Source organism: Patiria miniata, unplaced genomic scaffold (assembly GCF_015706575.1).
Source record: "Patiria miniata isolate m_02_andy unplaced genomic scaffold, ASM1570657v1 HiC_scaffold_1, whole genome shotgun sequence".
Lineage (NCBI taxonomy): Eukaryota > Metazoa > Echinodermata > Asteroidea > Valvatida > Asterinidae > Patiria > Patiria miniata.
In genome coordinates this window covers 33,855,224-33,880,282 of record NW_024037047.1, presented here as the reverse complement: position 1 = coordinate 33,880,282, position 25,059 = coordinate 33,855,224, and the positions used below count along the sequence as shown (strand labels likewise).

Sequence of the window (25,059 nt, the reverse complement as noted above, 5' to 3'; positions counted from 1 at the left end):
GAGCAAATAGTAATCTGAGTTATGAGCAAATAGTAATTCGAGTTATGAGCAAATAGTAATCTGAGTTATGAGCACTGTGCAGACCCGCTCTCTCCACTTATAAGAGTCAACCTGTGTAAACAACACACAGAGCGAATACATAAATAGTCGTCGAGACCATACATGAAACAGCCGTATGCTTCACGCGACTAATCTTCACACAAAACTTCACACACAGTTTCCCAAAAGTGCTTCACAGAAAACTTGTCCAAAATGACAGATTCTGATTTTGGTTTGAGTCCACACTCGGTCCACATGTTCTATGAACCTGCATTTATAACATGGTTAGCTCAAAATAAGGTATTTCGATGAATGAAATGTGCAAAATAAGTGAGATTTGCAGAGAAAGTGGAACTTACTTCTTTACGAAGGGAACTCCAGCAAGAGAGAGGACGGTTTCGTACAGTGTGCCGAAGCACGTCGCGTAAGATTACAGTACTGGGCCTACATATCCGGCATAATATAACAATTGACAAACATTGTTTCGCTATTATTATGACAGGAATATTCAAATGCAATGATCGTGATTCATTACAAATATTGATTAAATGTCCAATAATTTGTATGGAGATAGATCAATTACATTTATGGGCTTATTTTACCTAAGCGCATGCACGGCATGGTTGCAGTAACAGTAAACAATAGACTGGTCTCAAGGCGGAGTGAAGTCTTGTTTCGAGTCGTATCGCCACAGTAACATCATTAATAACTTATGAAAAAGAAACAAAAAGTGTAAAAGTGGTAAGTGTTATTTCTTTTGCTTTTGTTATTTATGCTTGGTGGTTCTTTATAGGCTTTTCTCGTGTACCTAAACATGCCACATCCATAAACCTAAACAAGTCGTTTTATAAAATGCGTGGAAAAACTTAACTGTTTTAGAGAATATGCACAAGCTCTAAACACACCTTTTGCTGTGTAAGGTAACATGCATGCGTCGGAACCCCTCTCATAGGCGTAACCAGCGGGGTCGGGGGGGGGGGAGTAAGAGGGGTATTTACTCCCCCCCCCCCATTTTTTTTTGTAAAGACTGCCCTTTTCCATTCAAATGACCTTTTTTTCACCACTGCTTACCCCCCCCCTCGCATTTGTAAAGAGTTCCCTTCTTTTGTTAACAATTGCTTTTATTCTGAACAGTAATATTGCCCTTTTTGGTAAGGTCACCAGTGGTTGAAAATAAAATGTCCTATATATGAAAATCCTCTTTATAGCATGAATACCTTTCATTTAGACTTGAATTGTGAAAAAAGATGGGGTTTAAAGAATAAATGGTACAAATATCAATAAACAGGTTTACAAAGGTCATTTACCTCTCAAAGGTCACCAGAGGTCAGATATGAAATGTTCCCACATCTGATCACTATTTTCATGATATGAAGAGCCATGACAAAGGGTCATAGGAAAGTGAAGTTTTGAAGAACAAACGTTATGAATAGAGTATGTAAAGTCCACTGACCTCTCAAAGGTCACCAGAGGTCAAATATGAAATGCCTTTATATCTAAAAAAAAAATCATGGGATGAAGAACCAGCATGCAAAGTTTCATGCTTTTATCACAATTTGCACAATCCTTTAGCATATCAGGGCTATGCCGCGCACCAATATCGGTTCTTTGTTGACAAAAGTTTTCCATGATAAATATCGGAAATGTAAAAAATCCTGAATTCATAGTCACAATACAATTATACAGGGCGTGTCAAAAAGTAACCACAATGCACTGCTGTTGCGGGTAGGAAAGTTTTCCAGTTCGTTCGTGACGTCATAGGCGTGGAATTTTCTTGGTCAACAGAGGGCGCTCTCAGCGCGCCAGCATTGTCACATATTTTTGTCAAGTTTGTAGAAATCCGTCAAAAGGTTCCTTTGATTTTGCATCATTATTCGATACGCCCAATGTTGTGAGTACTTATAATTGTTTAGAGATTTAGAAAAAGGGTTAAAGATAATTGTGTATAAAGGGGGGTAATAATTATGGTCATTAGATATAGTTATTTTGGGTCAACTTTTGGGGATAAAATTTGGGTAGAATTAGCGATGCACGTTTTATACACGTTTACTAAATAATGCACGTGACACATGATTCTCACATCAGTTTCATCAGTTTATATGGATTACTGTCAACCAAGGTTAATTTTGGAGACTTGGATATTAATTTTAATGTAAACATTGATGTACTAAGGCACATACATGTAGTTTTTAATGAGGAAATAATTCACGCTAGACACAATTTCATGAGTTTGGGGATCAAATCAGTCAGTTTAATTCATTTAGTTCATATTGTAATTGATTCATTTATATGCAGGTACATTTTGACATAATTTTAGAGACTTATTGTATTTTTTGGTTTTATATTAATTGCAGATTGAACCGCATCCGCATTCAACTTCTGAGTGTACAAAACCCGTCACACATTTTGCTATTGGTACAATACATGGGAAACAGTTAAATCGTCATCAAAGGAGTCCTTTTTTGTTGTCATCCGTCACATTAAGTTCAATAACAGCGTCATAAATCGACAACATGAGTACTACGTCACCAAGTCATGAAGATGATGTCAAGCCGGAAGATTCGGCCAGTCAGTGCAGCCATACGACAAGCACCTCATCCAGCAGAAGAGCCAGAATGGAGGCCATGGTGAGGAGTGCTGCACTTCAAGCAGAAGTTGAAGCTCTTAAAGAACAACAAGAGCTTGAGCTACAGGAATTGAGGCTCCACCAAAGGAGAACTGAGCTTCAAATGAAAACCAAGCTCAGCTGTGCAGAAGCGGAGGCAAAAGTTTATGCCCAGTTCGATGACGAGAAAACAAGCCCAGTTTCTCCATCTCAGTCAACACCATCTCCCCCTGATGAAGACTCCCCATCGCAGCCCGATCCATCACCGCATGATGATGATACAAGCGGTGACACAGTCCCATACCCCATTGAAGATCATCAATCGTCAACGCCGCAAGAAACGCCACCCCCTACCGAAGCCATCAATGAGATGTTGCGACAATCAAAGCAACAGCAGCAGAGCCTCATTGAGACATTGCAGTTACCGAAAGCAGAGCTGATGTGCTACGAAGGAGATCCCCTCAAGTTTTGGGAATTTTGGAGAGCTTTCGAGGTGAATGTAGACAGCACGACAATAAGCAACGCTGCCAAGCTGACAAGACTTCTTCATTACTGCAAGGGGGAAGCACGCAGAGTGATTCAAGCATGCTCTGTGATGGAGTCGACACAAGGTTATGCTCGAGCCAAAACCTTGTTGAAGGAGAGATTTGGAAACAAATATAAAGTTGCTGATGCATGGATGAAGAAAGTCACCCGAGGCCAAACAGTGTCACCCCATGATGGAAAAGCCATCAGAGAAATGGCAGATGAGCTGAAAGTCTGCTACGAAACCCTCCAGGCTATGGGCTACGAAAATGAGATAGCACACCAGAGTTTTCTGAGAGACATTGTTGAGTGCTTGCCCAACTACTTGCGCTATCGATGGGTCCGAAAGGTCAGAGACCTCGAAAGGAAGGAAGATCGAATGCCAAAGGTGAAGGATCTTGTGGCCTACATAGATGATGTAGCAGAAGAGGAGAATAACCCTGTGTATGGTACATCTACTTGGGAGAGAAGCCGTGATGTTCCTCAGAAAAGACGCACACAGCCGAGACAGAAGGGGTCCTTTGCAGTGGCATCTGTACCAGAGAGAGTAGTCACCAGAGAGTGTTCTCTATGCAAGGGAGAACACACCCTATTTGGTTGCCAGCAGTTCAAGGCAAAATCACCACAAGACAGGCTGAGTTATGCCAAGCAAGAGAGATTGTGCTTCAACTGTCTGCGCAGAGGTCACATGACATCAGCGTGCAGGCTGAACAGGACATGTACTGTTTCTGGTTGTGGAAGGAAACATACGAAATTCCTTCACATCCCGCAGACAATGCAACAGCATGAAGAAGCAGCGTTCCAAGCCAACACATCACTAGATGCCCCGGTACAGAATGGCTACATTGATTCAGCCGCTGAAGCAAGTTGCAGTAACGTCACAGGGGCCGGCAGGACCGTGCTGCCCATTGTCCCTGTTCGAGTGAAAGCTGCCGGCGGCAGTGTCTTCATCTGCACCCATGCATTGTTGGACACTGGTTCGACAAATACATTCTGTACAGAACACTTGGCACGACAGCTTGGAGTTGAAGGGGCAAAACAAAGGCTCAACCTGACAACACTTGACAAGATGGGCAGCTCCATAGACACCACAAGAGTGAGCTTGATTGTGGACTCGGGACCAGCCACAGACCATATAGAGTTGCCAAATGTGTTCACCAAACACAAGATCAACATTCAGAGTACCCACATGGCCAAGATGGAAGAGATAGCTGGACTACCCTACCTGCAGGGTATTGACCTACCGTTTGCAGGCGAGAATGAAGTTGGACTCCTGATTGGTCAAGATATTCCGAGAGCACTGATGCCTCTCGAAATAAGAAGAGGAAAGGCAAAGGACGGACCCTATGCTGTGCGAACGGCATTGGGATGGTCGCTACATGGCCCAGTGAACAAAGTCGGCACAACAGAGCAGAACACTCATGCTACCTCTACCTTCATTCAAGGAGACATCGGCCTGGAAGAACAGGTTCATAAGTTTTGGAAGCTGGAGGCATCCGATACACTACATGATGAAAGAGGCATGTCAGTGAACGACCAAAGAGCTCTGAAGATGTGGAAAGGTGGAATAAGCATTGATGGAGGACATTATCAGTTACCAGTGCCATTCAAGCGTCATCCTCCATGCCTGCCAAATAATCGGTGGTTAGCAGAACAGAGGTTGCAGAGTCTTGCAAGAAAGCTTGGCAAAGATGACAGTCTCCGTCGTAAGTACCAAGAAGGCATCGAGGACTTACTCAAGAAGGGGTATGCTGAGGAAGTAGAGAAACAAGAATGTCAGTCTGAAGATCAGGCTATCTGGTATCTTCCTCACCATCCAGTTTTCCACCCCATGAAACCCGACAAACTACGCATCGTGTTCGATTGTGCAGCTAAGAGCGGAGGTGTGTCTCTCAATGATGAAGTTCTGCAAGGGCCAGATCTGACAAATAAACTTACCGGAGTCTTGCTGAGATTCAGACAGGGACCAGTCGCCTTCATGGCAGATGTGGAGGCCATGTTTCATCAAGTTCGAGTACCAGTGGAAGAACGAGATGTGTTGAGGTTCCTATGGTGGCCATCCGGGGACATGACTCAACAACCAAAGGTGTATCGGATGTGTGTGCACCTGTTCGGCGGGACCTGGAGCCCCAGTTGCTGCAATTTTGCACTGCGCCAAACAGCCGATGATAACCAAGACCAGTTCAGTCCTGAAGCTGTAGAAATTGTGAAGCGCAATTTCTATGTTGACGACTGCCTGGTTTCCGTCGAGTCTGAAGAGAAGGCTGTGAATCTATCGGATGAGCTGAGAAATCTGCTGCAAAGAGGCGGATTCAAATTGACCAAGTGGCTGAGTAACAAACCAAGTGTCCTGAAGTCCATCCCTACTGAAGAACGATCCAAGCAGTTGAAGGGTCTTGACCTAAACCTTGATGCTCTACCTGTTGACAGAGCCTTGGGCGTCAGCTGGGATGTTGAAAGAGACTGTTTGGGATACAAGTTGTCACCTAAGGACAAGCCCCTGACGAGACGTGGGCTATTGAGCATTGTGTCATCAATCTATGACCCCCTGGGATATGCCAACCCGTTCATCCTGAGAGCGAGACTGCTACTCCAGGAGCTGACAAGAATGAAGCTGGGATGGGATGATCCAGTGCCAGAAGAGCACCGACAAATATGGCAAGGTTGGTCAGAAGAGCTAGCAGAGATGAAGGAGTTTGAAGTTAACAGATGTGTGAAGCCACATGGCTTTGGCACAGTGACAGAATACCAGTTGCATCATTTTGCAGATGCCTCAGAGAAGGCTTATGGAGCAGTGTCCTACCTTGTCATGAAGAACACCAGCAGTGAGCTACACAGCAGTCTGGTGATGGCCAAGTCTCATCTAGCGCCATTAAAAACAATGACGATACCTCGTCTTGAGCTTGCAGCAGCGACCCTTGCTGCTAAGCTTGATGTTGCAGTGAAGAGAGAGTTAGATGTACAGGAACTGATCTACTCGACATTCTGGACAGATAGCACCATTGTGCTGCAGTACATTCGAAGTACAGACTGGAGGTTTCGCACATTTGCAGCCAACAGGATAGCTACCATACATAATGCATCAGAAGCAAGTCAGTGGCATTATGTAGACACAAAGTCAAACCCTGCTGATGACATATCAAGAGGGATGTCAGCCGGTGAGCTTAAGAAGAGCACAAGGTGGCTACAAGGACCAGAGTTCCTCCTAATGCCACAAGAACACTGGCCAAAGGAACCACAAGTTATGGAACCCCTAAGACAGAGTGATCCGGAGCTTAAGAAAAGCAAGGAGCAAGTGCAGATATTTGATCTTGACAAGGCAGAACAAGCAATCATCAGACACGTTCAACGACAAGCCTACACAGATGAATACCAGACACTGCACACAACCGCCAACCCTGTGAAGAAATCCAGTCCTCTCTACAGACTGGACCCAAAAATCAACAGTGAAGGAGTGATGTACGTCGGAGGGAGATTGAAGAATTCCAAGCTGCAGACACAAGAAAAACATCCCGTCATCCTTCCAAAGAAGAATCACATTGTCAAGCTATTGGTGAGACACTTTCATGCTGTATCGGGTCACTCAGGGAGAGAGCATGTAATGTCATTAATGAGACAGCGGTACTGGGTGATCGGAGGAAGAACCACAGTACGACAGGTGTTGCATGATTGTTTTGTGTGCAAACGCCGATCAGCTTCACCCAGCATTCAGAAGATGGCCAATCTACCTGAAGACCGAGTAACCCCTGAGAAACCGCCATTCAACTACGTAGGAGTAGACTGTTTTTTGCCATTTTTGGTCAAGCAAGGCCGAAGTCAAGTGAAAAGATACAGCTGTATCTTTACCTGTTTGGCGATTAGAGCAGTTCACATCGAAGTTCTGCATTCTATGGAGACCGACTCCTTTCTCAATGCCTTGCAGCGATTCATGGCCAGACGCGGTCAACCAGAACTTATCAGATGCGACAACGGCACCAATTTTGTCGGAGCTGAGCGTGAGCTGAGGGAAGGGATCAAACGATGGAACAAGCAGCAGGTCCATGAATATCTTCTTCAAAAGGGGATCAGATGGAAATTCGACCCACCGGCAGCGTCCCACATGGGAGGACCCTGGGAGAGACAGATCAGAACAGTCAGGAAAATTCTGAACACTGTAATGAAGCAGCAAGTTCTGCATGACGAAAGCCTATCAACCATGATGTGCTTGGTTGAATCAGTGATCAACGGACGCCCACTTACAGTAGTATCTGATGACGCGAGAGATCCAGAACCCTTGACGCCAAACCATCTTCTCCTGTTGCGTCAGAACAGCGCATTGCCAGTCGATGTATTCCAGAAGCAAGACCAGTTCAGCCGTAAAAGGTGGCGACATGTGCAGTATCTTGCGGATGTCTTTTGGCGCAGATGGATACGAGAGTATCTACCCACACTGCAGCAGAGAGGCAAGTGGAACGAGCCAGTACGGAACATTGAGGTCGGAGACATCGTTCTCATTGTTGAGGATCAACCGAGAAACCAGTGGTCCTTGGGGAGAGGAGTCGAGATCTACGCTGGTGAAGACAAGCTGGTCCGATCGGCAAAAATAAAGACAAGGTCAACCACACTCGTCAGGCCCATCCACAAGCTATGTCTGATGGAGTCTGCAGAAGCCAAGGAGAGATGAGGTATCAACCTTTATATTGGAGTGCTTTACACCAGTTTTGGAGTACGGAGTAGGCAAGAGGAGAGTATCAGTGTGTCATTTGTGGAATTTGCACATGTAAATGATGTCATGCATTGAAGTATGACAGAGGTGCGAGCCTAGCGCCGCCTCTTTTTTGAGCCTTTGAATTGGCCACACTCCACCCTACATGTATCAGGCTGAATCGCACACACGTGGAGCACCGGAACAAGTCAAGAGAGAAACAGTCATCTCGGACAATCGAACATTTCTGAGTTGGACTGCACAATCTTCGAGAACATTGCAAGACATTTTTTATCCATGATTGACAATGATCAGAGTGCCACTTTAAGTTTGTCAAATCTAGTGATTTTCAGATTTATGTAAGTTGCATTTAAATGTTGCTTAATTGTGTTATAATTGTTGTTATTACTGCATATGATTACTGCCCAAATTAGATCTCATCTTGAAATTCTACTGATTGTGGTAAAACATTTTCAAGACACCGTAGGTATGTGATTTGTATTGCATGTGACAATGTTGCCAATCTCTGAAAATAGTTTGGATTTGATTATGCATGGTTTGAATTCCTTGTGAAATTTGCTACTGCTGAAGAGAAAGTTACAGTGGAATTCTGAGTAGATGAAGCACAATATGCATGTATTTCTATCAGATCTGGAGTCAAGTTGTAAAACAAGCAGTTTTTCTATTTGCAGTTAATTTCCCCATGATGGATCAGTTAATGTTCAGCGTATTATAGCCACATGTTAAAATGTTCATGTTTGTTATTACTAAAGTAGCAGTTTTAGAAACTAGTTCATAGTTCAAGTTAAAGGAGCAACATAGTTCAGTGTAATTTTAGTAAATGATCATAATTTAGTATTCTCATTTAAGGGGCCGGGATGTTGCGGGTAGGAAAGTTTTCCAGTTCGTTCGTGACGTCATAGGCGTGGAATTTTCTTGGTCAACAGAGGGCGCTCTCAGCGCGCCAGCATTGTCACATATTTTTGTCAAGTTTGTAGAAATCCGTCAAAAGGTTTCTTTGACTTTGCATCATTATTCGATACGCCCAATGTTGTGAGTACTTATAATTGTTTAGAGATTTAGAAAAAGGGTTAAAGATAATTGTGTATAAAGGGGGGTAATAATTATGGTCATTAGATATAGTTATTTTGGGTCAACTTTTGGGGATAAAATTTGGGTAGAATTAGCGATGCACGTTTTATACACGTTTACTAAATAATGCACGTGACACATGATTCTCACATCAGTTTCATCAGTTTATATGGATTACTGTCAACCAAGGTTAATTTTGGAGACTTGGATATTAATTTTAATGTAAACATTGATGTACTAAGGCACATACATGTAGTTTTTAATGAGGAAATAATTCACGCTAGACACAATTTCATGAGTTTGGGGATCAAATCAGTCAGTTTAATTCATTTAGTTCATATTGTAATTGATTCATTTATATGCAGGTACATTTTGACATAATTTTAGAGACTTATTGTATTTTTGGCGAGCTGCGAAGCAGATGCGAGCCTATGTAATACCAATTTCCGTCCGTCTGTCCGGGCGCCCGTCTGTCCGTCCGTCCGTCCGTCCGTCCGTCCGTCTGTCCGGCCGTCCGCGTTCAGATAAAAATGTTGAAGTTTTTGGTTTTAGTTAACTTGGGGAAAAAAATTAAATGCAGTTGTCATGTATCATCTCTAGGCCTATAACTTCAGTTAGGTTCATATCATTGCAGTAAATTTTATGATTTTATTGAGGAACTTTAATTCAAGGAAATGTTAAAGTTTTTAATTGTTACATGTACATGTATACTGGTATAACATGTACATGTGTGTATACCGGTATAACATGTACATGTACACTATGCATTTTGGGGATGTGCATGAGCTTCTGGTTTGATCTTTTAGTTTATGGGGTTGGAGTAGGGATGGGGTAGGGGAGGGTGGGGTGGGTTGGGGGATAGGGGTTGGAGTTAGGGTTTGCGTGAGTAGGATGAGTAGGGGAGCTAGGATGGGTGGGGTGGGGTGGGGTGGGTTGGGGTGGGGTGGGGAGAGGGGTTGGAATACTGGGTTTGGGTGGGGTGGGTATTTGTAGGGGTGGGGTGGGAACTTGTAGGGGTGGGGTGGGACAGGTAGGGAGAGGATGGGCATGGATGTAGGGGTTGGGTTAGGAGGGGGTTGGGCAGGGGGCGGGATATAGGATCGGAGTAGGGGTTGGGTTGGGGATGTGTAGGGATGGGTTGTTGTAGGGGTTGGATAAGGGGAGGGGGCAATATATAGGGATCAGAGTAGGGGTTGCATGGGGTCAGGTGGGGATGTATGGGTGGGGGAATGGGGTGGGCGGGATATGGGAATTTGAGTAAGGGTTAGGGTGGGGATGTGTAGGGTGGGTAAGGACAGATAGGGGAAGATAGGGTAGGTGGGTGTAGGGGGTTGGGGTAGGGGAGGGTACGGGTCAGGAGAGGGGGAAGGAGATAGGGATTGGAGTTTGGGTGGGGTTGGGATGTGTAGGTGATAGGGTGGGGATGGTTAGGGGAGGATGGAATGGGTGTGGGTAGGGGGTTGGGAGGGGGAGGGGGCGGGTTGGGGATGGGGTAAGGTTTTTGGATGGGGTTAAGGTTTGGGGGAGGTGGTGATGGTGCTGTGTCTACATGTACATGTATACCCATTCTTGTTCTGCATTTGTGGCGACTACACAAGATTTTTCCCATGGTAATACAAGTATGGGGAGCAGAAAACACTGTTGGGGCTGCACAAATCCACAACTGGGTCCTAATTACCCTAACAATGGAAAACTCCCCCATAATACAGTGACGGCTAACCTATATACACATGTATTTATTAGGTAATCTGGTGACTTTTTATGTTGACATTTAAAAACTGACCCCTACACCCTGGCACATCAACAAGAATCCTGATCCCCTTCCATCATGCCCATCCCCAACCCTACCTTCAGCCTCCCTTCCTGCCTTGGACAGCGAGCCATGGCGGCTTCGCCGTTCTAGTTTGGTTTTATATTAATTGCAGATTGAACCGCATCCGCATTCAACTTCTGAGTGTACAAAACCCGTCACACATTTTGCTATTGGTACAATACATGAGAAACAATTAAATCGTCATCAAAGGAGTCCTTTTTTGTTGTCATCCGTCACAACTGCAGACTGTCAGAATGCTTCTGTTTGTAATCGAACCAATGAGATTACCTTTGTGCTGGTCCCAGAGGGCCAACCTACAGTCCTCTTTGTACCCATCTCACTGACTCACTGTTGGACTGGCACCTGTGAATACGATTTGTTAAAGCCTCACCTGGGCCCCCAAATATCACTCAGATGGCTACTTTGACTACTTATACCAAGTTTAAGGGGCGAGCTAAAGGAAGCTTGCCAGTTGTCTTGTTTATTATTTCCTCGTCTTAACATTTAATACTATAGAAAATAGAGCTTCCCTTTGTAGCAATGTATAACCAAAGCTGCTGTAAATATAACTGCGTGGTTAAGTAACTATCTTGACAAGTGGGATAAGAGGATTTCGAAACAGTTGCAGGATAATTCTGCCCGATTGGGACGAACTGAATTCATGTTCAGTTTTCTGTACTTATTAGGTATTAGTGTCGAAGCATGTAACAGCTGTTCGTGTACAATGTACGCATGAACGGTGGACTTCGCAAGGACATACATGCAAAATCGTGATTTTTTTTTGAAATTTCTTCCCCCTTTGGCATGTAATTTATAAAATTATCAAGACATCTATTCAAGCAAAACGTGTAACGTATACATTTCATCAAAAAAGGCGCAAGTTTAAATTACTTATTCTTGTCTATTTTAATGTATTTTAATGATTTGAAGAGTTTTTTTCAAAGCGCGCTTTTTGAATAACGTGAGAAACTTCACGATTATGAAACTTATAACAGAATAAAACTGGTATTACATTCTGTTTCTCAACTTGAGTTTTCGCTTTATCACTTTTAAGTAGGGGAGGGGGAGGGTGGAATTGTAAATAATAACAAAATGGCGTCTTTTGCGATTTGGAAAAAAAATCTTCATTAATGTTCATGCTTTTGTTGCACCGATTTCGTCAGCTTATTACCTTACTTAAAAGACTACTTAATCAAAAAAATAAAATTACTTCATGTTTAGCCAATAATCATGTGGTTTCGCAGATTTGTTGATTGTCGACTAAAATATTTTTTTCTTGAATAAAGTGAAATTATTTGGATCGCATTGATTATAGTGTTTTGTTGTTTTGTACATGGACATAATTAGATGAAGTATATATTACATTGAGAAGATAATTGTTTAAAGTATGGCTATCCCTTTTGATTTCTTAACCCGGCTTCTTTGGTTTTATGAAAGCCTGTAGTTTCAGCTTGATGGGTCAGAGCAGGGTTTTATGATTGGATTGAGTCTTGGGTTGGGTTGGGCTGGACTTGTTGTTGGGCTGTGCTGGTCTTTGGCTTGGTTGGATGTGGGTTGGGTGTGGCTTGATGGGATGGGCTGGGCTGGGCTGCCTGGACTTCGATTGGCTGGGTTCGGTTGGGTTGGATTAGGATTGGCAGTAGGTTGTGATGGGCTTGGTTGGGTTGGGTTGGGCTGGGCTCGGCTGATCTGGGCTAGGCTAATCTAGTATGGCTGGGCTTGGTAAGTCTTTGCTGGGCTAGGCTGGGCTGGGCTGAGCTGGGGCTCCGTTCGGCTTGGCTTGTGCAGGCTCGGCTCAGCTCGATCCGGTACTAGGCTTTTTTAGTGGCAAGGTTTACGTAGAGTGTTTAACGGATACATCATGTGAAGTAAATATCCGTAAAACGTGAAGTGACTCTGAAAAGAACTTACGGTGAACACCAGTGTTGTAGTACTCGTACTCGGTACTCGTACTCAAGTACTACTCGAGTACTTTTCTTGGAGTACTTGTACTCGTACTCGAATGTCAAAGTACTCGTACTCGAAATGACAGTACTCGTACTCGGGCAGCAAAGTACTCGTACTCGACATGTCAACATTTGTACTTGACCATTAAAGTACTCGTACTCGAATAGCAGTACTCGGGGGAAAAAAATGGTACACAGCTTTAGTTACCATGGCCTTATTTAATCGATACTTTCCGTTTGAAATGTTTGATTGGCTTGTAGAGAAATCGAAAATCCTGATTTTCATCTGTGAACGCGCGTCCGGACAAACACATTTAACAGCTAGCTGTGAGTGGGTCTGTACAACGGTCTGACTGGGCCTGGGCCAATTACGCACAATGAACCATTTGCTGTATGGCCGTATTCGAAAATACTCGTACTCGTACTCGGAAGTACTCGTACTCGTACTCGGAAGTACAAGTACTCGTACTCGGAAGTACTCGTACTCGTACTCGGAAGTACAAGTACTCGTACTCGGAGACCTGTTCTTGTACGCGGAGGTACAAGTACTCGTACTCGTACTCGGCAACCGAAGTGCTCGGCAGTACTCGGTACTCGGAAAAAAAAGTACTCCACTACAACACTGGTGAACACAGGATTGGGGTGATTATGTTTTTTTAAATTGTTTATTACGCTTTATGACGGGGCGACCATTATTTGCAGAGATAACTGGAGCTGCAACCTCCTATTCAATACTTGCAGTTGCAACCTGTAAGAAACGCAGAATGCGAAGTTTTAACACACCAGTTTTGTATTCTAAATGCAATGGTGGGATTCCTGCTACACGGGCGCGAATTGGCACAGAATCGAGCCTAGAGCCTCGTCATCACAACACTGCGCTGCAACAACCAAGTACAATTTATGAAGCACATAGACAATAAAGACTATACAAACCTCGAACACGTGGGATCGATATCAAAAATGTGAAACAAAGAATTATACATGAAAAAATATGTGACAAGTTAGCCCGTCTCAATGGAAAGTTTTTGAACCATGCACATTTTATTTGCTTAGTCATGTCTATTGACAAATAAACCCGATACGTATACGATCGACATATAACAGAGCAGAACCAGGAAATAAACATTATTAAATGGACAATGATGAGATCATTTCAAATAAATTGCTAACAAGAACGCGGATGTACCTCGACGGCGAGGAGAAGAACGCGCGCGCGCGCAACTTGGAACTCCTCTGACCTGCGCAGACACCGCCACCGCCGCCGCCGTCTTTATTCGATCTTTTCAGCGTTTATTCTATCTATATGTAGGGATCTGGGAATTCCCCTTTAAGAAGTTACGTACGAGCCATAAGCATGATGACGTCACTGACTCGTGGTTGCTAAGTGCGTTCGGCAACTACATAGTTACAACAAAAACGTTCTTATAATTTCTCAAACTTTATGCTTACTATTTTATTGGGCATGTATAAGTTAGCAAAATACATTTATAGTTTTCTCATAATATTAGATCACTCCTGAAATATGATATTTTACTAAAGTAAATCTGGGTTTTTGTGCTTCAGACTTCTTCGGGCTTTTCCGGAAGTAAGTGGCCTACGTGCAGGATTGGCACGTCCTGTTCCTTGTTCTTCGGACCATGCCGTTGCATGATGTGAGCCCAATTCACATCAAAAACCATCTTTTGTGAGCTAAAATCTGAAGGCCCATATCTGAACAGCCCATCAACTGAAGTGAAGTGCTGTATAGCTGCTTTCGGAGTCATTTAAGGAAAGATTTGAAGACGTCGGGGTGAGAATTTAAGGCATTTCTTTCGACACATTTTGTACCGAAATTGTAAACAAACTGAAGTTACATGTACGTGTATTGTACGTATAGTGTGTACGCTGTGACATGCAAACTTTAATACACAGCGTCTGCTTTTCTATTTCATTATGCAGGGTTTTTATATTCCATTGAAATATTGTATCTCAACTGGATCATCAATAAATCAACCAATCAACTAATGACAGAAACCGATGATGATTGTCCACGCTTGGTGATTGCCTCCCATCCTCCTTAACTGGTGGACGAGTCTCCCCCCTCTGAATAAGACAGCAGGGCCGACCACTACATATTGTAACGAAACATTGGACATAGTGCCAGTCTAGGGTACTGGTGCCCGCATCGGTGGTCTCCGCGCTGCTACTGTCTATGCACGCGCTGCCCGCGGGTATAAAAACGTGCGTCAGCCGCGCGTGCGATACTCACTCACTCACTGACTCACTCACTCCGTCAGTCACAAGCTGAGTCACAAGCAGAAGCGCATGACACGAGTTATTTCTTGGGTGAGTCGTCAGCCAGTTTCATGCAGGTCTGACAGCGCTGCGATTGATTATCCGCTAGCGAGTTAATCTAGAAGAGGGACCAACCGGACGGGCTGCCTTTACATCACTAGTTGGTGAGTTAACTGGCCAGGAAGAGTTAGAATAAGCAGCCAAGATTGTGTCCACGTTAGAGTTAGCGATAGACGCCTATATAGGAGTCGCCTGTCAAGGCGCACACAATAAAACACCATTGTTACGTTATATAAAGAGGACTGTGACTTAATCATTGTCTCCTGTGAGTTATTGAGCCTAATAGGGTGAGAGTGATTGAGTGCGAGTATCTCTGGTCCACTGCAATGCCTGGGGGTATACTTCCTCCAAACGAAGTAACGTCCCGGGTTTCCCGGTAACCGCTCATCGGGAAAGCCTAATCCTGTCAGCGTCCGTCCGGCGGCATCTCACGGCTGGAGGCAGGGACGAAGGGTCGGCGGACCGCTACAATATAAATAGAACTTGATCCACAACTTGATCCTCACAGATCCACAACTCGCTCCTCCTCATCATAAACTCCCTCCTCACAACTCACTCCTTAACTCACTCCTCCTCCTCCTCCTCCTCCTCCTCACAAAATCCTCAAACAATGCCCGATTGACGCCTCACATACTACTCATCCTGGTGTGGAGAAAATACAATAATCCTGTTGTTGATAATATAATTATTTAACACACCTCCTTTTTGGTCCATTCCAATGACATTACCACAGTTGAGGGACTTACACTATACCTATTTGTGCATGAAATTCATGTCGCATTGTGTCCTAGTTCTTACCAACAAAAACATCAAAACACGGCACATGACAAGAGTGCAAACGAATTTGATGGAAATACCTTATATTTTTAGCTCAATTATCAACCTTTCAGGCATCATAAATATCTCAATATACATGTAATAAAGAAATTGCACAAATTAAAGACAATTGAACAATGGGCGAACAGTGTCATGTTTATTGTGAAGCACTATTGGAAAACGTCGACATCAATCAAATATGAGATCCAACATTGAAAGTGTGTGTTTACAAAGTAGCCTACAGTTGAATAAATAAAATAAGGAAACAAAACGAAAGAAATGCCGAAATGCATCGTTCTGTTATGACAGATTTTGTTTTTCATTCGCGTGCACAAGTTTCTTTTCTACATTATATGACTGAGAAGCAAAAGGAAAACCTGTGACACTATCACAGCATGTCAGCCGCAAGTTACAAGTTATAAAGAAGAAACGATAAATAACTGGGTGACTGAATATCAAATTCGAGTAGGTATACACGTTTATAGTGTTACTTATTCGCGCCACAGCAGATAATCTTAGTCACGAGCGTGCAGCGAACCATGCGACACATCATAATGCTACTCAAGCAACAGCAGGTGCAATTTCAGCCAGCGTCTTGGAGGTACCTGTACTTTCTTCTGATGAGTGTAGTTTTGCTGAGTTGCATTCCTCGAGAAGTGACTCCACTGTTTCTAACTAAAGACTCGGCTTATCCAGCCAGCGAGTTCATTTATATCAAAGAAGGCAAGACACTCTCTATGAACTGCTCTGCCTCAGGCGAAAATTTATATCGAGTTTGGTGGGGTAAGTCAATTGGATCCGAAGACACTTGGCTCACCCAGAATTCCATCATTCAGACAAATGATCCCCGAGTTTCCATTGCAACTCGCTCGTTTGGCGAGCACAGTGCATATTCTTTGCAAATAACCGACATCACCGAATCGGATGCTGGAAGGTACACTTGTCACGCTGAGTGGGGAGGCGCTATTTTGTTTGGATACATCTTCGTATCGGTGCAGTACTTTCCGGCAGAAAACCCAATCTGTGCCACGAATGAAAGCGATGAGATTTCTACCGAAAGCATCGCCGTGTGGTGCGACACTGCGATCGGCAACCCTGAGGTATCCATCACTTGGAGAGTGGACCATTCTGACAAGGAAGTCACAGGAACCATCTACAGCACTGAACTACCGCAGAACGAACGCGTGAGGAGCGTTGTTAAACTCGGGGAGCACCTGCAGAATCAAGTCTTGGTATGCACGGTGATTAGTTCTGCATTTCCAGGACAGAATCGGAGTTGCTCTATCGGTTCCATCTTTCCAACTGTAGCTGCAGAGACTTCAAATGTCCCACATTCCAACGCTGGCATAATTGTAGCGGCACTACTCACCCCTTTCTTTATGATTGTCGGCTGTGTTCTGGTGATGTGCATCCTGAAACGGAAGAGGCATCGAGAACTCGAGAGTGAGAACACAAATGCAGGGATCTCTGGAGATAGGAGCGACGATGCGACGACCGTTGCCGCTTCTTTAATCCCTGACACAGTTACGGAATTGGTGCATGGGGCCAAGAGGGAAAACTACCGCAGTCAGTTTGAAGCAAAACTCCCGGGTCAAAATTCAGTTGGACACTTCTTGCGGATTGGTCACTTTCGCAGACGTACCGCATATGGATGGGAGTGTGGAACATGGTCTTAGTGTCGTCCCGGACGACACTGTCTGCGACTTCGTAACTCAGGGGACACAGGACGATGACGCCGTGTACGAATATGTCAACAATAGCAGCAGCAGCAGCGGTGTCATGGGGACTAAGGGAGGTGACACCGATGTCGTACCGGAAAGTGACAATGGCACTTCAAAGCCTGGAGGCACTCCATTGACGACTGGAAGATTTGATGAATTGATGGTGGATAATCCTATCTATCATCACTCAGCCGTGAATTAGAACAGAAGGTGCATGGCTGATTGTTTCCCGTGAAAAGAATCATGCAGATCCAAAATTACAGTCTGCACGATTAGTCACTCAAAGATGGCCCAGTAAGACTGACCATAAAACCGAATTCATAATCGAACACAAATAATCGATACCAACAAGCAAACCAGGAAATGAAAAATACCGAGAATTTCATTTCAAATAAATCTCTTATCCACTTTTTAAATGAGTGATTGTCTTGACTTGACTTAATGCTGACAGCAGTTGGGAGACGACATAACCACTCAGCCATTTTTGAGGCATACTTCGATTTTAACACAAGTTTGAAAACAGTAACCCCGGCCACATATGTACACGGTAAAAATGGTGCATAGACTTTAAACAGTTTGGGGGTACTTACTTTTTTTCTTCACATGTACAAGGCATGTGTAATTTGTTTTTGCACAGTATGAAAGCCTGTTGGTAATGTCACGGTTATGCGTAGGGTAATTGCTGCCTAACGTGGTAAGTCCGCTTAATGATTAATCAAGAACAGATCTCCTTGGCAATTAAAGGGGAAAACAATCAAATGAGCACGAATTGAAGGCAATATTTACTTTCAAGATGTTTTCCAATGATTTAATAAAACTTAATCTTATTTGAGTAAATTGTAGACAATTAGTGAAAGAAATTAATACTATCCGGAAATCAGCCAGTTAAAATATTCTAAGTTGAGTAAAATATCTGACACGTCAAATCAGTTAAAGGATGTTGACAAGTGTTATGCTAAGACACAAAAGCTATAATAAAAAGCCTATGCCACAGCTTATGCCAAAGAATGCCAGTGGTGGGCCACGTGCCAGCGACAAAAATATCAAGAATGTTTGGCAATATGTGTAGTATGTCAAAGATATGCTCAGCTATCACAGTGTAAATGTTCTACGTGTAAGCACTGTATCACTATATCAGTACAAATATTCAACTAAATCTGCAATGATGAACTACATGTATAGTAAATGTATTTCACATCAGCTTACAGGAATATCGTCAAATATTGAAATATGGTTATCTCACTGTCTTGCTTTGAACAAGTATCAACACGTCCAACTATCCAGCACGTCCATATATAGCCCAGATGTATGTACCCAAAATAATTATGGTGTAATACAGTTTAGGATATGAGTTATTTATGAGTTAAATCTCAATTATGAGTTATGGGCTTAATTTTGATATAAGTAAATTATACTCTGAGTAATGTGCACTCTTGAGCAAAATGTAGTCTGAGTTAATCATGAGTAAATAGTAATCTGAGTTATGAGCACTGTGCAGACCCGCTCTCTCCACTTATAAAAGTCAACCTGTGTAAACAACACACACAGCGAATAAATAAAAAGTCGTCGAGACCACACATGAAACAGCCGTATGCATGCTTCACGTGAAAGTCACACAAAACTTCACACAAAACTTCACACACAGTTTCCCAAAACTGCTTCGCAGAAAACGTGTCCAAAATGACAGATTCTGATTTTGGTTTGAGTCCACACTCGGTCCAAATGTACTATGAACCTGCATTCATAACATGGTTAGCTCAAAATGAGGTATTTCGACGAATGAAATGTGCAAAATACGTGAGATTTGCAGAGAAAGTGGAACTTACTTCTATACGAAGGGAACTCCAGTAAGAGGGAGGACGGTTTCGTGCAGTGTGCCGAAGCACGTCGCGTAAGATTACAGTACTGGGCCTACATATCCGGCATAATATAACAATTTACCAACATTGTTTCGCTATTATTATGACAGGAATATTCAAATGCAATGATCGTGATTCATTACAAATATTGATTAAATGTCTAATAATTTGTATGGAGATAGATCAATTACATTTATGGGCTTATTTTACCTAAGCGCATGCAGGAACCGTGGAAGAATGTATGTAACATAATTTAAGGAAATTGCAGTGTGAAAGACACTCCCTATTTTCTCGTCATGTCAACACAGTTATTGTGAAATTGGGAACTCAAGATAAACACATTGTATTGGAATGAGATTTCCTGTAATATTTTGTCATGGTATTTGACAAGAAAATCTAGAAACTTGACAGGAACCGTCGAAGAATGTATGTAATATAATTTAAGGACATTGCAGTATGAAGGACACTCCGTATTTTCTCGTCATGTCAACACAGTTATTGTGAAATTGGGAACTCAAGATAACACATTGTATTGCATTGAAAATTCCTGTAATATTTTGTCTTGGTATTTGACACGAAACTCTAGAAACTTGACAGGAACCGCCGAAAATGAATAAAATATAATTTAAGGAAATCGCAGTATGAAGGACACTCCGTATTTTCCCGTCATGCAACAATGTCTTACAAAGAGGGCGCGCTACACAAACATTGCTCACCGCGCTGAGCCTACCTACGTCTGGCCGTTCGAGATGTAAACACAGTTATTGAAAATTGACGGGAACCGCCAAAAAATAAATGTAATATATTGAAGGAAATTGACGTGTAAGGGTGCACACCTGTAAATAGGCCTAAACCTATCCGCCGAGCTCATGAATAAAATTTATACCCTCAAAATATTTTATATCAGAGAGTTCTGAGAGCCATAAAATTGGGGAATTGGAAAAAATATGGCAATGAACCTCTGGCCCAGACTTGGGACTTCCAATTTTGAGACTTTTGGATGCAATGGAGCTCGAAAGTGGCGTTTTTTATGTTATGTGGCGCGCCCTCTATGAAACAAAAGAATATTGGTGCGGATGCTGCACTATTGAACAGAAATAACAACTCAGCCTATCCGATCGATAACTCAAGAAAAACGAGTCGTATTAAACTGAAATTTCGTGCAATTAATTTCCACGATGTGGAACAGAGGGGTATTTAATATCATGAGAAACAGTCCAACGATAAAAATAATATGATCGTAACAATGTAGTGTTTACACGCAAAAAATACACATTGATTTTCATTCGGATTGCATTTGTCGCGCTTATAACACTGTATTGTTACGGTCAATATTGCTTCATCGTTTTTCGGTTTCTTATGAAATTAAATTTTTGGCGTCGAGGGCTGTGCAAAAGTGAGACAAATGATCGGTTCGGACTGCAACTGCAGCCTATCTCCAAGTATTTCTCCGGTTCTCACACAAGACACTGTTGAGCAAGAGAAAAACAATATTTTGTCTAAATCTTCTGTATTTTTTGTCTATTTATCATGATAAAATTCATCTGGCAAGAATTCAATTTGGTACGTTACTTAAGTTTTTAGATATTTTGTCCTCCAGGGCTATCGTTTCTGTGCAAAAGTGAGGCAAATGGTCGGTTTGGACTGCAACTGCAGCCTATCGCCAAGTATTTCTCCGGTTTTCACACAAGACACTGTCGAGGGAGAGAAAAACAATATTTCGTCTAAATCTTCTGTATTTTTTGTCTATTTATCATGATAAAAATCATCTGGCAAGAATTCAATTTGGTACGTTACTTAAGTTTTTAGATATTTTGTCCTCCAGGGCTATCGTTTCTCTGCAAAAGTGAGGCAAATGGTCGGTTTGGACTGCAACTGCAGCCTATCGCCAAGTGTTTCTCCGGTTTTCACACAAGACACTGTTGAGGGAGAGAAAAACAATATTTCGTCTAAATCTTCTGTATTTTTTGTCTATTTATCATGATAAATCATCTGGCAGGAATTTAATTTGGTGCGTTACTTAAGTTTTTAGATATTTTGTTTTCCAGGGCTATCGTTTCTGTGCAAAAGTGAGGCAAATGGTCGGTTTGGACTGCAACTGCAGCCTATCGCCAAGTGTTTCTCCGGTTTTCGCACAAGACACTGTTGAGGGAGAGAATAACAATATTTTTTCTCAATCTTCTGTCTTGTTTGTCTATTTATCATGATAAATTATCTGGCAAGAATTCAATTTGGTACGTTACTTAAGTTTTTAGATATTTTGTCCTCCAAGGCTATCGTTTCTGTGCAAAAGTGAGGCAAATGGTCTGTTTGGACTGCAACTGCAGCCTATCGCCAAGTGTTTCTCCGGTTTTCACACAAGACACTGTTGAAGGAGAGAAAAACAATATTTCGTCTAAATCTTCTGTATTTTTTGTCTATTTATCATGATAAATCATCTGGCAAGAATTCAATTCGTTGCGTTACTTAAGTTTTTTTCAGATATTTTGTCCTCCATGTCTATTGTTTCTGTGCAAAAGTGAGGCAAATGGTCGGTTTGGACTGCAACTGCAGCCTATCGCTAAGTATTTCTCCGGTTTTCACACAAAACACTGTTGTGGGAGAGAAAAACAATATTTCGTCTAAATCTTCTGTATTTGTTGTCTATTTATCATGATAAGTCATCTGGCAAGAATTCAATTTTGTGCGTTACTTAAATTGTTAGATATTTTGTCGTCCAGGGCTATCGTTTCTGTGCAAAAGTGAGGCAAATGGTCGGTTTGGACTGCAACTGCAGCCTATCGCCAAGTGTTTCTCCGGTTTTCGCACAAGACACTGTTGAGGGAGAGAAAAACAATATTTCGTCTAAATCTTCTGTATTTGTTGTCTATTTATCATGATAAATCATCTGGCAAGAATTCAATTCGTTGCGTTACTTAAGTTTTTATATATTTTGTCCTCCAGTGCTTTCGTTTCTGTGCAAAAGTGAGGCAAATGGTCGGTTTGGACTGCAACTGCAGCCTATCGTCAAGTGTTTCTCCAGTTTTGCACAAGATACTGTTGAGGGAGAGAATAACAATATTTTTTATCAATCTTCTGTCTTGTTTGTCTATTTATCATGATAAATCATCTGGCAAGAATTCAATTTGGTACGTTGCTTAAGTTTTTAGATACTTTGTCCTCCAGGGCTATCGTTTCTGTGCAAAAGTGAGGCAAATGGTCGGTTTGGACTGCAACTGCAGCCTATCGCCAAGTATTTCTCCGGTTTTCACACAAGACACTGTCGAGGGAGAGAAAAACAATATTTCGTCTAAATCTTCTGTATTTTTTGTCTATTTATCACGATAAATCATTTGGCAAAAATTCAATTTGGTGCGTAACTTAAGTTTTTAGATATTGTGTCGTCTAGGGCTATCGTTTCTCTGCAAAAGTGAGGCAAATGGTCGGTTTGGACTGCAACTGCAGCCTATCGCCAAGTGTTTCTCCGGTTTTCACACAAGACACTGTTGAGGGAGAGAAAAACAATATTTCGTCTTAATCTTCTGTATTTTTTGTCTATTTATCATGATAAATCATCTGGCAAGAATTCAATTCGTTGCGTTACTTAAGTTTTTATATATTTTGTCCTCCAGGGCTTTCGCTTCTGTGCAAAAGTGAGGCAAATGGTCGGTTTGGACTGCAACTGCAGCCTATCGCCAGGTATTTCTCCGGTTTTCGCACAAGACACTGTTGAGGGAGAGAATAACAATATTTTTTCTCAATCTTCTGTATTTTTTGTCTACTTATCATGATATATCATCTGGCAAGAATTCAATTTGGTACGTTACTTAAGTTTTTAGATATTTTGTCCTCCAAGGCTATCGTTTCTGTGCAAAAGTGAGGCAAATGGTCTGTTTGGACTGCAACAGCAGCCTATCGCCAAGTGTTTCTCCGGTTTTCACACAAGACACTGTTGAAGGAGAGAAAAACAATATTTCGTCTAAATCTTCTGTATTGGTTGTCTATTTATCATGATAAATCATTTGGCAAGAATTCAATTTGTTGCGTTACTTAAGTTTTTAGATATTTTGTCCTCCATGTCTATTGTTTCTGTGCAAAAGTGAGGCAAATGGTCGGTTTGGACTGCAACTGCAGCCTATCGCTAAGTATTTCTCCGGTTTTCACACAAGACACTGTTGTGGGAGAGAAAAACAATATTTCGTCTAAATCGTCTGTATTTTTTGTCTATTTATGCTGGCTGAAAGAGTCCTGTGCAAGTAAAATATAACTCGAACAGCAGGCTGCTTGTTAGGGGCCATTCAAATTTTTCAATGTTTTAAAATTTCGATCTTTTTTCCAAATTGTGGGTGGGTGGGTCAAGCTAAATAATTGAAAATAGAAATTCACTTTCCATGGAAAAAAAAGAAAAAAAAAACAAAGAAAGATAGATCTTTTGACTTGCCTGAACTACGCGCAAGCGTTCCGATATCGCGATACGTGTTTCTTTTCCAACTTTGTCCCCTGTAAATGTACTGTACATGTACGTCATGTCTGTGTATATAGACCCACTGTGGCATGAGAGGGAGGTGGTTTTTCAGTAGACTTTTGGACGCCGGGCGTTTGTAGCGGTTAGGCCGTGTAGAGGCAGCAGGGTACCAGGTGTACTAGATCGGCTCTATAACACGCCGCGGGCGTCGATTACCAATCGCTATAAAAACTGGACTATTCAACCACTGGACTTCAAGACTACGAGGACCGCAGCCTGTGATGTGATGTCTGCCCAAACCTTATGTTTTTTCTAACCTCGCTCGTACCCCTACCCTGCAAACAGGGCGGGGGGGGGGGGGGGGGTACGAGCGAATGCTTTTCTCAGCTACCTCACGTGACAGGCACAACCTAGTGTCACATGTCATCCACCTCATCCAGAAAACGACAAAACCACGGTCATCTTTGTGGCTTCCAAAACTGCAACCTGTCATTCCCAACAGCATATCAGCTGGCAAAACACAAGAAAACTGGAGGTCACCAGTGCAAAAGAGGAAGACCAACAACTTCACGCCGTCACTGAACTAGACACACATGTACATGGGTATATGTTCATGTTCAAGTATATGTATTAATCGAAATTAGGGGTGGGTGGGTGGGTCAAAGTAATTTGGAAAAAAAGTCGAAATTTTAAAACATTGACAATTCTGAATGGCCCCTTAGCCCCATAAATGTGGCCTATTTACTGGACTACCTCCGTAAACATACATAGGCCACACATCCACATGTACAAAAACGTGTCGCACTTTGCCAAATTTTGATTTTCACATTTAGGCTTAGTTTGTAGGGTTTTTTTTGCTTTAGAAGCATACTCACCCTCTTTACAAGGGCGGATCCAGAACACAATTTTTTGGGGGGCCAAAAAAATTTTTGGTCCCCCAAAAACGTGGGTAAAAAAAATTACGGCGTGGGGTTCGGTGCCCGCTTAAGGGCCCCGAAATTTGTTTGGATTCTAGATGCTCTGTGCTGCGATCTGAGGCAATTTCTGACCACTTTAACCAATGTTTTTTTGAGGAAAAGATGGTGGTGTACTCATTGCCTGCCTTTATTGCGATGTCACATAAAAAAATAAAAAAAATTGGTTTTGTTTGAGGGGGGGGGGGGCCATGGCCCCCTTTGGCC

The 25,059-nt window shown here is 42.5% G+C and overlaps 1 protein-coding gene across 1 annotated transcript; it reads left to right on the top strand.

The window, feature by feature from the left end:
- Positions 1-1,759: 1,759 nt before the first annotated feature.
- LOC119733116 lies at positions 1,760-7,832 on the top strand. The gene is made up of 2 exons (XM_038206696.1): positions 1,760-1,930; positions 2,394-7,832. Exon 2 carries the CDS (start codon positions 2,553-2,555, stop codon positions 7,830-7,832), a length of 5,280 nt encoding a protein of 1,759 aa, XP_038062624.1. The 5' UTR covers positions 1,760-1,930; positions 2,394-2,552.
- Positions 7,833-25,059: the final 17,227 nt, after the last annotated feature.